The sequence below is a fragment of the Papio anubis genome, chromosome 9 (genome assembly GCF_008728515.1).
Source record: "Papio anubis isolate 15944 chromosome 9, Panubis1.0, whole genome shotgun sequence".
Taxonomy (NCBI): Eukaryota; Metazoa; Chordata; class Mammalia; order Primates; family Cercopithecidae; genus Papio; species Papio anubis.
Genome location: NC_044984.1, coordinates 1115234 through 1129577, shown reverse-complemented (window position 1 = coordinate 1129577; position 14344 = coordinate 1115234). Strand labels below are relative to the sequence as shown.

The 14344-nt window shown below is 38.5% G+C and overlaps 1 protein-coding gene across 16 annotated transcripts in view; it reads right to left on the bottom strand.

Moving 5' to 3' along the window:
- ERC1 (ELKS/RAB6-interacting/CAST family member 1) overlaps positions 1–14344 on the bottom strand; it is a 535673-nt gene that overhangs the window by 395191 nt on the left and 126138 nt on the right. For all 16 annotated transcript variants that reach the window (XM_009217664.4, XM_017945570.3, XM_017945565.3 and 13 more), the window contains one exon: positions 399–566. In XM_009217664.4, coding sequence (XP_009215928.2) covers positions 399–566 — 168 coding nt within the window. The remainder of the gene's footprint in view (positions 1–398; positions 567–14344) is intronic.

Below are 14344 nucleotides of genomic sequence, written 5' to 3'. Positions count from 1 at the left end.
ATAAATGAAGTTGTACCATCCCAAGTCCATGTACTAAACCAGTTTAGTACAGTTTCAGTAAAAGTCAGAAGGGGAAAAAGAATGTCAGTTCACACACTCTGGCAATTTACAAGGCACTTTCGAGAAACAGCATGAAAAGCACTACTGGAAGACACTAACCGTGTTTCAGTTTTTAAAAACTGAATATGCAATTTTCAGTTCTTTAAATTTTAAAAAAGTGAATATGAAACAGCAATCTTAACAATCTACCTACTGCAGCAACAGTTCCAAATTACTAATCACAAAAACATAAATTGAAGAATGAGCAAGAAACTCTGACAGCATTTAGATATAACTTAGTGGTAGGTGTGAGGACGTATGAGGAATGGGCCACTGAACTCAGAAGACCTGCACCCTACCTTCTTCTGAAGAACGTTAACCTTCCGCTCCTTCACATCCAACATGTCCTTGAGGTCGTGGATCTCTCCAGCTTGCGTCCCCTTCTCTTCGGCCATATCCTGAATCTGCTTCGTCTTTTTATTCAACATGGTTTCCTTCTCTTCCAAACGCAACCGGAGAGCATCCACCTAAGAATGTAGGAGTTTTACAAGTGATGAATTAAAAAGAAAAGAATGTAATTCCTTTCAAATAGATATGTTATAAAGGTTATAAAGAGGTTGAGTTTTGTTACCCTATAGAAGTAAGTATCATCTACATCTATGTTTCTCTGGATTCAGAGTCCAGCGTGCTCACCATTACACAACGGAACCTCTACGACTATGTTTCTGAAACTTCATGTGCATCAGAATCATCTGGAGGCCTAAATCAAGTCCGTCGTTTCTGATTCAACAGCGTTGGGGTTCAAAATGAGTATTTCTAACAAGTTCCCAAATGAAGCTACACTGCTTTAGAAAATCTAAAACTAGGAAAAGGGGAAAAAAGCATCACCAAGCATAACACTGGCTATCTCAGATAATACAATCTAGTATGAGAAACAACCCCATAATGCACTTAGATATCCATACAAAGCAAAAGCAAAGGTCTACTTTTAGATGGCAAGACTAACCAGCTAAAAAGTTTGGTAACTAGTTACCTTTATCCCTGAAGTTTAATGCCTTTCATTAGATATAACTTTAAAATAACAAGAAATCTAATGACATTTATTTTAAAATCCATTCACAGAAAATTTTATTAAGCTTTTAGCACCCCATACATATTCACACACCAAATTTGCTTTTTGCTTTTCCACCCAAGGATTAATAACAAATAGTTAAATATTTGATTACAGGAAAAGAAGGAAGTGGATTTCTTTTATCTAAGATTCAGGGCTGTTCACCAGGAAAACAGTGAGTCATATTTTCAAGCCAAAAATTGTTAATAAGCTGTTTTACATTCTTTTTTCATTATTGTCATTTCAAACATATAATCCATACAAAAAACTATTAATGAACTATTTTATATTTTTTCATAATAACTCTTTGATAGTTAATGTATATTTCACCTTTATATCACATCTCGATTTGGGCTAGCCACATTGCAAGTACTTAATAGCCACAAATGGCTGGTGGCTACCACAGAGAACAGTGCAAATCTAAGAAATCAAGTATGGTTCTACGGTCTCTCATCTTTAACTTGTCTTATCTTATTTTTCCTATCTGAACGTGGATTAAACCACAAAGAAAATATGAATAATGTTTCATATTTAGGGTACATCAAAGCACTCAGGAAGATCTAATACAGGTTGACCATCCCAAAATCTGAAAATCCAAAATCCAAAATGCTCCAAACTCTAGAACTTTTTCAGCACTGACATGACACTTAGGAAATGTTCAATGGAACATTTTGGATTTTCGGATTAAGAATGCTCAACCAGTAAGCATAAGTGTAAGGCAAATATTCCCAAACTCAAACTCTGAAACACTCCCAGTCCCATGCATTTTAGGTAAGGGATATCCAATGTGTGGTGTATTTAAACTACAAGGTATCTGAGAACTAATACTGTGTGTATGGTGGTACTTCCCGCTCAGTTAAGGAGCATGGAAAATTTCTTAACAAAACTTAGTCTCACTGGAGATTGCTATAATAAGTACTTGCTACTACTGTAAGTACTTACAAGTCATGTTGGACCATACTGGAAAGGAAAAACATGTAGATAAGCCGTATTTCACTCCGCTAAACTACATTTCTACCAACTACTTCTTTCATTTTTATTTTTGAGACGGAGTCTTGCTCTCTTGCCCAGGCTGGAGTGCAGTGGCGCGATCTCAGCTCACTGCAAGCTCCGCCTCCTGGGTTCATGCCATTCTCCTGCCTCAGCCTCCCCAGTAGCTGGGACTACAAGCGCTGCCACCACGCCCGGCTAATTTTTTGTATTTTTAGTAGAGACAGGGTTTCACCATGTTAGCCAGGATGGTCTCGATCTCCTGACCTCGTGACCTGCCTGCCTCGGCCTCCCAAAGTGCTGGGATTACAGGCGTGAGCCACCGCGCCTGGTCTCTACCAACTACTTCTATGCAACCAGTCTCACCAAGTCAGAAAGTAAAGAACAATCATTTGAGCTCCCATTTGTAGTTATTCACCACAAGGTCCACCATGCTCCTTCCAAAGACTCCTTCATCGGTAATTTACCTCTATTCTACTTTAGTAAATATACATAGTTAATTGAAATACAATCTGGAAAGATCTACCTGAGAACTTTCAAACTCTAAAAAAATTTTTTCTGAATCACAAATACTATTCTTTTCTTTCTCCTACACCTACTAAATCTACCTTTGTCCACAGCATTACCTCTGATCTATCATACCTTCTTATTCTGTCATTCGTCTCTATTCTGTTTTTTGTTTTGTTTTCCTCCCAGCTTAAGCAATGATTTCAGTCTCATATCAACTCCTTAAAAAAAGAAAATCATACCTGTTTTACTTTACTACTTTATTTCTGAATTAAACAGTCTTCTGGGCCTTCCTGCATGTGTTCATGTGTATTTTTGTCACCATATACAGTAATCCCCCCTTATCTCAAGGAATATAATCCAAGACCCCCAGTGGATGCCTGAAACCACAGACGGTATCAAACCCTACACACCCTCTGTTTTTCCTCTATATACATACCTATACATAATAAAATTTAATTTACAAATGAGTCACAGCAAGAGATTAACAACAATAACCAGTAACAAAATAGAACAATTTTAACAGCATGCCAGCATCATTACTCTTGTGCTTTGGGGTCATTATTAAATAAAATAAGGGTTATGTGAACACAAGCACTGAGATACTGCAACAGTCGATCTAATAACTGAGACAGCTACTAAGTGACTAAGGGGCAGGTAGTGTGGATACATGGATACACTGGACACAAGGAAGATTCACCTCCAGGGTGGAATACAGCAGAATGCCACAAGATTTCATCACACTACTTAGAAAAAAAGCATAAATTTAAAATCTGTAAGCTGTTCCTTTCTGGAATTTTCCATTTAATATTTTCAGACCACAATTGACCACAGGTAACAGAAACCAAGGAAAGCACAAAAGCAGTTAAGGGAGGACTACTGTATATACATTAAAATCCTCACAGTTCTCAGGTATCGTATTTTCTTCCCTTGCATTCTCCCTGTGGAAAATTTCACTCTCTCTCATGGCAATGTGGGAAACTGGGCCTTAGAGAAGACAGCAGGCCCAAGATCTCACAGCTACAAATTAGCAACAGAGCAGAGATTTAAGATTAAGCGGTCTTGCCTCCAGATCCCACACTCTGAACCACTAATTTTCTAATACCACCCTAACCCACAGGAGCCCAGCAGGGAATTCGAGGCCCTCCATGGTCAGACAGGCCCAATGCACCCGCACTGCCTAACCTTTGCCATATGCCCCTTTGCCCCACTTCCAGTGGCTCTCTGTTCCAGCAGTACTGCCATTCTCTGAATAAATACCATCCTTTCTTGTCATTGTTCATCTTGTCCTATGCTTGTAATATCCTTAACCCCTACCACTTACAAACAATTCTGCCTGTTGAACCCATCTTTCAAGACCCTCTTCCTATGCTGCCATTTTAATAAATACGTTCCAATCCCCCCACAGACAAGTGCTGTCACCCTCATCCTTTCCCAGGGTATTCTGTTATATAATTTAACACTTTTTTTCCTCTTATAGAACTTAGTAACATTATCATACAGAACTTACCAATATTTCTATACTTAATCAAAGTAATATTTTAATTTCAAAAACCTGTATTTTCCCCCTAAAATAGTAAAAGGAATATAATTGTTTTAAGTTTTTGCAAATCTCTTTAATATCTGGCTTATAACCAAGCAGGGGGTGCACAAGACTAGCTTTAGAATAAATGCAATTTTGGTACCATCTAACAAAGCTTAAATGAGAGACCCAAAAGAATGAAACTATTTCCAAGTATTTTACCCACATCACAAAACAAAGTTCAGTAATATTTACAGGAATACAAAATGCCTAGCACCCAACAAGGTAAAACTCACAATGCTTGGCATCCAATCCAAACTCACCAGACATGCAAAGAAGCAGAAAAACACAACTCATAATAAGGACAAAAAGCATTCAATGAAAACTGAAATCAGAAATAGCACAGGTTATGGTGTGATCTCACTTACATATGGAATCTAAAAAAAAGTTGAACTCAAAGAAACAGAATAGAATGGTGGTTACCAGGGGCTGGGGATAGGAACAGGGAGAGGAATGGGGAGACGCTGATCAAAGCGTACAAACCCTCAGTTATGAAATGAGTAAGTTCTGGGGATCTAACATACAGCAGCATGTAATTAATAATGCTGTATTATAGAGTTGAAATTTGCTAAGAGAGTAAAAATCACAACACTCCACCACGCAAACAAAAAAGGTCCAAAAGGGAAGTGTCAGAAGAGACTGAATATTGATTCCGTTAAAAGCAACCACAGAGTAAAGACCTTAGTGGAATATGAAATTCAGCAACCAGGCTGTTCAAGATGCCAAAGAACGCACGGACCCTTATCCACTGGCACTCAGGCACAGCTCAAGCCAGTCAGTGCCGCTACTAATCCTATTTGACAGTATCAGATTTGGTTCCTATTAGCTGAACCCATTACAGGGCATCAGTGATGGTAAAGGCGCTTACCGAATCTGGTGACCCTTCTACACAGTTAAGGAACTCAAAGCCTTAGAAAAGTATACATGTCAGAAATTTGAAAAATAAATAAATCACATGATCATTTGTATCTAATTACTACACGTTAATCTGTATTTTGTATACTATACATTATTCTACTACTACCTCTAACCAAAAGCAAAAAACAAAGCAACTCATTAAAAAAAAAAAAAAAAAAAAAAAAAGCCGGCCGGGCGTGGTAGCTCATGCTTGTAATCCCAGCACTTTGGGAGGCTGAGGTGAGCGGATCACTTGAGGTCAGAAGTTCAAGACCAGCCTGACCAACAATGTAAAATCCCATCTCTACTAAAAATACAAAAAAATTAGTCAGGCGTGGTGGTGTATGCCTGTAGTCCCAGCTACTCGGGAGGCTGAAGCAGGAGAATCACTTGAACCCAGGAGGCGGAGGTTGCAGTGAGCCGAGATTGTGCCACTGCACTCCAGCCTGGGTGACAAGAGCGAAACTCCGTCTCGATTAAAAAAAAAAAAATTATTTTATCCTACATCCCCTAAACACATAATTAAATTCTTATTATAAAGGTGAAAAGCTAAGACATTCAAACCTAAAGTCTCAAACCTAATTTTCTTGTCTCTCAGTTCTTCTAAGCATTAATTTCAGAAAAAGAAAAGCTGTTCCCTCGGCAGGCCATGGACCTGTATGTAGGAAAACACCCCTCATCACTTCTAAGTGTTTTTCATTCTGATGGTACCAATACCACATAAGACAACATTTGTGAGACCCCACATTGCTGCTTCTTTATGGAAGGTACCCAGATGCCCAAGCTGCGCTTCACACTGGATCCACGATTCAGTTAAGTGACCTGGAAACGTGCCAATGCTGACCTGACATAAACACCCTCATGGCACTGAGAGAGGGTCAAGTATGAATCGGTGACTGAAAAAGGTGAAGAATAAGAACTCTTGTTATAAACATATCAACCTTTAGCATAAGTGTCGCTGGAAACACAGGCTTTGATACCAAAAATATTTCATATTATAAACATTAGACACAGAAACTGCCCAAGTCCATACCCCTAATTACTAAATGATCTTTTCTTTACTAAGTATTCAATTCAAATCACCTGTGTACACTCCTTCTTAGTCTGCTTTTTCGTGCAGTACAGAATTCAAATACGCTAGTCTGGAGATCTGAGATAAAAACCACCACAAAAACCACTTTGCCACTGCTAGATTAATTGCTCTGAATTCTACACTGATCTTGTGGTTTGGAGTGAACTAAATTTGTAGTATAATTTTGCGTGAGGTCCATATTTTACAAACCACAAAAAACACGTTCAGGAAAATCCCTCAAAGACCAGCAGGACACACAGTCATCACCCCAACACCAATTCTGGCAGGAGGAATCAAACCTGTTTATTCACACCGGTGGAGCTGGAGGAATAGCATTCACCCAACTTGCCAAGGTTGTCTGTGGCAAACGGGTCACGCCAACTTCAATAAAAACAGAAGGCTTTTGTCCACAAGGTTTTCCGTACCAATGGAAGTGAACGGAAAATGGCTACCCTGCTGTTTTGGCCTCCCACTTCTGATCAAAAAACAATTAATTCTGGCCGGGCGCGGCGGCTCACGCCTGTAATCCCAGCACTTTGGGAGGCCGAGGCGGGCAGATCACGAGGTCAGGAGATGGAGACCATCCTGGCGAACACGGTGAAACCCCGTCTCTACTAAAAATACAAAAAAATTTGCTGGGCGTGGTGGCGGCGACTGTAGTCCCAGCTACTCGGGAGGCTGAGGCAGGAGAATGGCGGGAACCCGAGAGGCGAAGCTTGCAGTGAGCTGAGATCCGGCCATTGCACTCCAGCCTGGGCGGCAGAGCCAGACTCCACCTCAAAAACAAAACAATTAAGTCTCTCAACCTACCTTAACTTTCGTTTGTTTTAAATCAAGAAACAGATCTATCTAAAGGCATACTAGTAGTAATAATTAGTTGCATGGAAATGTGGCTTGTTTCCTATCATTCCTCTCTTGGCTTTGCCAACATGACACTTTCCCTTTCTAACTCTGTGATCACAGCTTTTCAGTGTTCTCCGTCCTCTGTCATTTCCCCTCCTCACATCGCACTGCATGGAACCTCCTCTGGAGAAACTAACCCAATTCTACGGCTTTAACCACCATCTCCACAGCTTCCAAATCTTTATTCCTGGCCCCAAACGAGTTCTAAAAACCTAAAATTTTAATAATTTTTATTTAAACCACATCTTCCATTGATTTGTTTAGAAAGAGACATTTTTAAGAACTTTTAAATGTATGTTAAATCTGACTGCTATTATATTTTCTACATTTTTCCTGTATTCTGCAGTATTTCATAATTTTTTTAAAGAGTTAACTAACTGAAATTAAACTTCCAACTTTAAAGCTGAGAAAAATCAAGGCCCAAACTAATTAAGTGACTTGCTCAAATCCACTCTAAATGATACATCTTATGACTGCATTTCCCATTGTTCCCACCTAGACGGGAGGCTGAATGCCAGGTGAAGGGCACTGAGCCATGGGACTGACAGCATTACAGACCAGACAGAAGTAAACTTTTTAGAGCACTATTTCAACAAACTGCATTGAGCTCTGTTTGATGCCCCACACTTGACAAAAAGATGAAAAGCTCAGAAATCAAAATAGTCAAGGTAGAAATGAGTCATTCCACAGTACACAGTTTAAAAAAAAAATGACTATACATTTCGCAAATTTACATTCTGAAAAATTAATGTTGATACCTTCACTCACTTTCGCTTGAAAATTCATAGCAAAGAAGACACAGTATTGGCTATACAAAGTCTACTGCAATAAGCGGTATCAGGTATGCAGCCCCAAGAAACTCTTGGCCTCTGGAAACCTGATACAGCATGGCAGTCAGCCAACCTACTGTGTGTGACCCCTTTAAGCCAACACATAACGTAACACTTCCTCATTCTGGTATCAGAACGAAGATCAACAAAGTCTTATAACTCTATGTGAAAACCCTCACAGAAAGGGAGAATTCCTTAGCTTTCTCTATGTGAAAACCCTCCTGGGCTCAAGTGATCCTCCTGTCTCAGCCTTCCGAAGTGCTGGAATGACAGGCATGAGTCACTCTGCCCGGCCATTGCAGAGGTCTTTATGCTTTCTTACAATTTCTGTCTTCACACACCTTGAGCTTCATTTTCATTTTGCCACTGTTGAAATATATATTCCTTTATTTCATTCCTGTGCTCTTGACAGGTAGAAACAATCTAGATGCAGAATTCCACCTGCTCTATTATTTAGCAACATTATATCAACAAGGAGAAGCAACAGACAAGCTCTTCCTTTTGTGACCTTTCTCTGAAATTCTTCACCTTTACTGAATAAACCTCAGTTGACTTGCGAGTTTTGGCTTTAAAGGCATTATTACTGTAAGGTCTATGCCATACTATTATATTGACATTAGATTATTTTTTCCTATTACATTAATGCCTTTTTGTCTCCTGTTTTTTTCTTGCATCTCATTCTTCCCTTCTTTCTAACATACATCTTTTAACAGTTCTTTCCATAGGGATCCTGGGTAGTCAACTCTCATTTGTATTAATCTGAAAGAAAAAGTCTTTCTTCTCTCTTTACTGAAGAATGGTGAGAGTTCAGCTTGGTACAGAATTCTGAGTTGCCAATGTTTTTCACTAAACTTTGAAGATTTTACACTACCATATTCTCACTACTGTTGTCGTAACTGAAAAGTCTGATGTTGGACTAATTGTTAATCCTTAGTAGGTAACGTATTTTTTCTCCCTAGCAGGTTGTTTGTTTCCTTTTTTAGAGACAGCGTCTCGCTCTACTGCCCAAACTGGAGTGCAGTGGCACCACCATAGCTCACTACTGCCCTGAAGCCCTTAGGCTCAAGGGATACTCTTGCCTCAGACTTCTGAGTAGCCAGGACTACACGTACACACCACCATGCCGGGTTACTTTTTTCTTGTTGTTGTTGTTTGTGGAGACACGGTCTCACTATGTTGCCCAGGCTGGTCTCAAACTCCTGGTCTCAAGTGATCCTCCTACCTTGACCTCCCAAAGTACTGGGATTACAGGTGTGAGCCACCATGTCCGGTCTACCTGGCAGTTTTTAAGATCAGGTTACCTATGGTTCTACTATGTTGTATGTAGGTGTAGATATTTTCCTGCTCAAGAATAATTTGTTCCTGAATTGAAGGATCCATTCCTATCACCAAAATCAGAAAAATTCTCAGGAATTCTCTCTTTTAAGATTGCCTCTTTATCCTCTCCTGAAACTCCTACAGATATAAGTTGGGCTCAATTTCCATAGAGTTCTTTTTAATAATTTCTGTCTTCCTATCTTTCCTATTGTTTGCTGGGTAATATCTCATCAGAACTATGTTCCAATTCCCTAACTGTTCCTGCAGCTCTCTATAATCTGCAATTAAACTAATATACTGAGTTTTCCATTTTAGTTACTATATATTTCATGTCTAAAATCCTGTTTTGATATTTTATAACCCGGTTGGTTTCATACACAGTGCCTTTGTTTTTTCCTCATGTTTTAAATCATTCCTTTATGCATTCATTAATTATAACAGCTAATATTTACTGAGTGTTAGTATATACATACATTAACATTTAATTCTCACAACATTAAGAGGTAAGGCTATTATTCTTCTCACAGATGAGAAAACTGAGGCAAAAAAGTATACACTCACACAGGAAGTGGCAGAGCCAAGATTCAAAGACACTATACTAAACAGCTAGTGCTAGCTGGGCACGGTGCCTCACGCCTACAATCACAACACTAGTGGAGGCGGAGTCGGGAGGATCGCTTGAGCCCAGGAGCTGAAGACCAGCATGGGCAACATAAGGAGGTTCTGTCTCTATAAAAATTAAAAATTAAGGAAATAAAAATTAAATACCTAGTGCTACTGCAGCTTTTGCTCTCAACAGTCATGAAACAACATCCAACAAGCTATATCTGATTATCCCTCTGGAGGGTGCTCCCATGCCTCCTAGTCCATCCTTTAATCATTTAACGTATGGTCTCGCTCTATTATCCAACGTTCCTAAGCGTCTGATCACTCCATTTGTTCCTACTCCCGTTATTGGTTCAGGAGAGATCACAATCCACAAGTGATGAACTAATGTGGACTTGTAAATTCATTCTAAGCAATGCTTTTATCTGTGGGAATCTACATGTACTAAGTTGAAAGAATGTCCCTTCAGAGCAGTTATGTCTATTAAAACTCAAACCTGTATGATGAGAGACCTTTCTCCACAAAATCAAAGCCCAAGAGAATCAGTCAGTCTCTCGTATTGCCACTAATACTGGTAGGAGGAATTTTTTTCTCGTCCAACCTTTCTCAGGAGAGTACTAGATGTATGCAGAGGTCTTGGCTTCAGATCCCTATCTCATTTAGGACCAGCGTCTATCTGCTGTCCATGCGTTATCGTTGATCCAGGTAAAGTTCTACTCGTTTCGTTTTACTATTTTTCCATTTATGTCCAATACCCATACCCTCCTTCAATATGCAGCTATTCTAATACATTTTAATATGTTCCTGCATATGTATCTTAGAAACACAGAGGGTGACTTTTATATTCATACATGTTTTTCAATTTATATTAATGCTATATACCTCAACCTGTTTTTACTTTTAAAAAACAGGATGGATGCTGTTTTTTAAACAATATACTACTCATATAACAAGTACTATAAAGTGAGTCGAGACCACGCCATTGCACTCAAGCCTGGGCAACAAGAGCAAAACTCTGTCTCAAAAAAAAAAGGGAAACATGGATAGTACTTATATCTATCCATGGTCTAATGTATACATGCTTCTGCATCACTGCTTTTGACTTTTGTACAGTATTCCATGGTACATATCCACAGTACTTTTATTTATCCCACCCCCTAGTAATGAACACTTATGCTGCTTTTAATTCCTTGTTACCACAAATAATCCTGTGGTGAACATCCTTATACATGTCCTTTTGTGGACCAGCAGGAAACTTTCTCTGGGAAATATACCAAGGAATGGGATTACTGAAACCACCTACATCATTTGTGTTACGGTTTGCCCAAATCCTCACAGGCACTGAATGTTATCTCATATTCTAATTTTTATCAATTCGATGAACAAAATAGAATATTTCATCATCTTTGAAATTTGCATTTATTTACTAGTGAAAGCGACGATATCATGGCATAGTTGTTAACCACTTAAGTTTATCTGTTAACTGTCTATTCAAATCCTTCCCTCTCCCTATAGTCTCTATTTCTTAATGATTTTCACGTTTTTTTGTTTTTGTTTTTTGTTTTTGTTTTTTGTTTTGAGACTGAGTCTCGCTCTGTCGCCAGGCTGGAGTGCAGTGGCATGATCTCAGCTCACTGCAACCTCCGCCTCCCAGGTTCAAGCGCTTCTCCTGCCTCAGCCTCCTGAGTAGCTGAGACTATAGGCGCATGCCACCACACCCAGCTAATTTTTTTATTTTTAGTAGAGATGAGGTTTCACCATATTGGTCAGAATGGTGTTGATCTCTTGGCCTAATGATCCGCCCGCTTCGGCCTCCCAAAGTGCTGGGATTACAGGCATGAGAAACCACGCCTGGCCTCAAGCATCTCTTTTTTATTCTTTATCTGAATCCTTACTATTTTAAGAGGCTCTAAAAAAACTCTTCTCCCAATCTCATATGTTGGCTTTGCCAATGGTTTTCTTTCTTGAACAGAAATGCTTAAATTTGATAGAATCATTTAAGTTCTCTTACCCCAATATATACCTACTAAACATTTTCATTGATTAGCTTTGTAGTTTATCTTTAACACTGAGGTCTGTAATCAATCTAGAGTTCACTGTTTCATCTAGAATGAAGTAGGTGGCCAACTTTATTCTCTATATGGTATGTCAGTTTTCTCATGCTTGCTTAATTTTGCACTAGTTTATGACTGACTCTCTCTCCACATAAATGTTTCTGATTTCACACTCCCTATATCTTTTCACTACCTGCTCCTTCCTGTGCTAGTTACCGCACTGTTCTGAGCTGTATTGTTTGGTTTCGTTTGGTTACGTATCTACATTTTCATGTGTCACAGGGCAGGGTTCTCCCATTTTCTCTTCTCTTTTTGTTTAATGTTAGAATAGCTTTATTCATCCATATAAATTTTTTAAAATTTAATAGTAAAATATACAGACATAAAATTTGCTATCTTAATCATTTTAAGTCTACAGTTCAATAGTGTTGAGTATATTCATGCTGTTGTACAACCAATCTCCAGAACTCATTTCATCTTACAAAACTAAAATTCTATACCCATTAAACCCACATTCTCTCCTTCCCAGCTGCTGGTAACCACCTTTCTACTTTCTGTCTCTATGAATTTGACTCTAGGTATGCAAGTGGAATCATACATAGTATTTGTCTTTTTGTAACTCATCCTTACAAAATTTAAAATAAAATGAATTCCTAAAAAATACTGTTTGGTATTTTGTTTGTTTTGTTTTGAGATGGAGTCTCGCTCTTGTCGCCTAGGCTGGAGTGCAGTAGCGTGATCTCGGCTCACTGTAACCTCCGCCTCCCAGGTTCAAGTGACTCTCCTGCCTCAGCCTTCCGAGTAGCTGAGATTACAGGCGACCGTCACCATGCCCGGCTACTTTTGTATTTTTAGTAGAGAAGGGGTTTCACTATGTTGGCCAGGCTGGTCTTGAACTCCTGACCTCAGATAATCCACCTGCCTCAGCCTCCCAAAGTGCTGGGATTATAGGTGTGAGTCACTGTGCCTGGCCTACTGCTTGGTGTTTAATTGGAAATGCAAAAGAATAGATACATTAATTTCAGGAAAACTGATATCCCTGCAGGATTAAATTATACCATCTATTGATATGGAGTTTCTTTTATTTATTTTTCCTCATATCCTCTGGTAGAGTATTAGTCTTTCTTGTTTTTTTCTTGGGGAGGGGGGAACAACTTGAGGATGAAAATGACTATTTTTAAATATTTGATAGAAAATATCAAATATTGGGCCGGGTGCAGTGACTCATGCCTGTAATCCCAGCACTTTAGGAGGCCGAGGTGGGCGGATCACAACGTGAGGAGATCGAGACCAGCCTGGCTAACATGGTGAAACCCCATTTCTACTAAAAATACAAAAAATTAGCTGGGTGTGGTGCCATGCTCCTGTAGTCCCAGTTACTCGAAAGCTGAGACAGGAGAATCACGTGAACTTGAGAGGTGGGAAAGAAAAAGAAAAAAAAAAGAAACTATCAAATATTTTCTCCTCAAAAGCCATCTGGGCCTTAGGATTTGGGAGGGAAAAAGGGATGAGGTTGATTACCATTTCAATTTCTATAATGACTGTTATTCATGTTTTCTCTTAACTCTTGAACTTATTCTGTCATTTTATATTTTTCCAGAAATTTATTTCTTCTTGTTTTTCAAGCTTATTCGAATATAATTGTTTAGAGTTGTCTTGTATTATTTTTAAACTCTGTAGTACTAGCAGTTACTTTTCCTTTATCATCTGTAAGAGCTGTTCCTGTCTTATTAACCTTTTTCAAATAACTACCTCTTGGTGTTGTTTTATTCTCTACTTTATTAATTTCTCACCTTATATTTATTACTCTTTATTGTTTTTGGATTAACTGTTACTTTTTTCTAAGTTTCCTGATTTGAACACCTAGATTACTTGCTCTTCTTTCTTATTTTCTGATGAATATGTTAAAAACTAGAAATTTCCCTCTAAATACTGCTTTAGTTATACCCCACAGTTTTTTTTCTAATTATGTTCCATAACTTTTCATATAGAGAGCTTTCACTGCCACTAATTTCTAAAATGTTTATATTTCTCCTTTAACCCACAAGTCATTTCGGTAGTATGTTTCAAGATTGTAGACTTATTTTGGTTTTCTCTTGCTATTCTTTACTATCTTTATAACTACTTTACTATCTTTACTCCTGATTTCTAATTTTGTTGCATTAAGAGTACAAAGTCATGTGACTTTGACTCTTGGGAATTTTGAAGTTTCCTTTATGACCCAGTACATGGTTAGTTTTTATGACTGTTCAGTAAGTTCTTAAAAATATTGTTTATTCTCTGTTAGTACAAAATTCTATATACACATCTATGAACTTGAGCTTGTTAATGTTATTAAAACTTTATGTTGATGCTTGTTTATTTGATCTAATTCTGACAGGAGCACATCCAAATGACCAACTACAACTGTTGATTTATCTATTTCACCTCATTGCT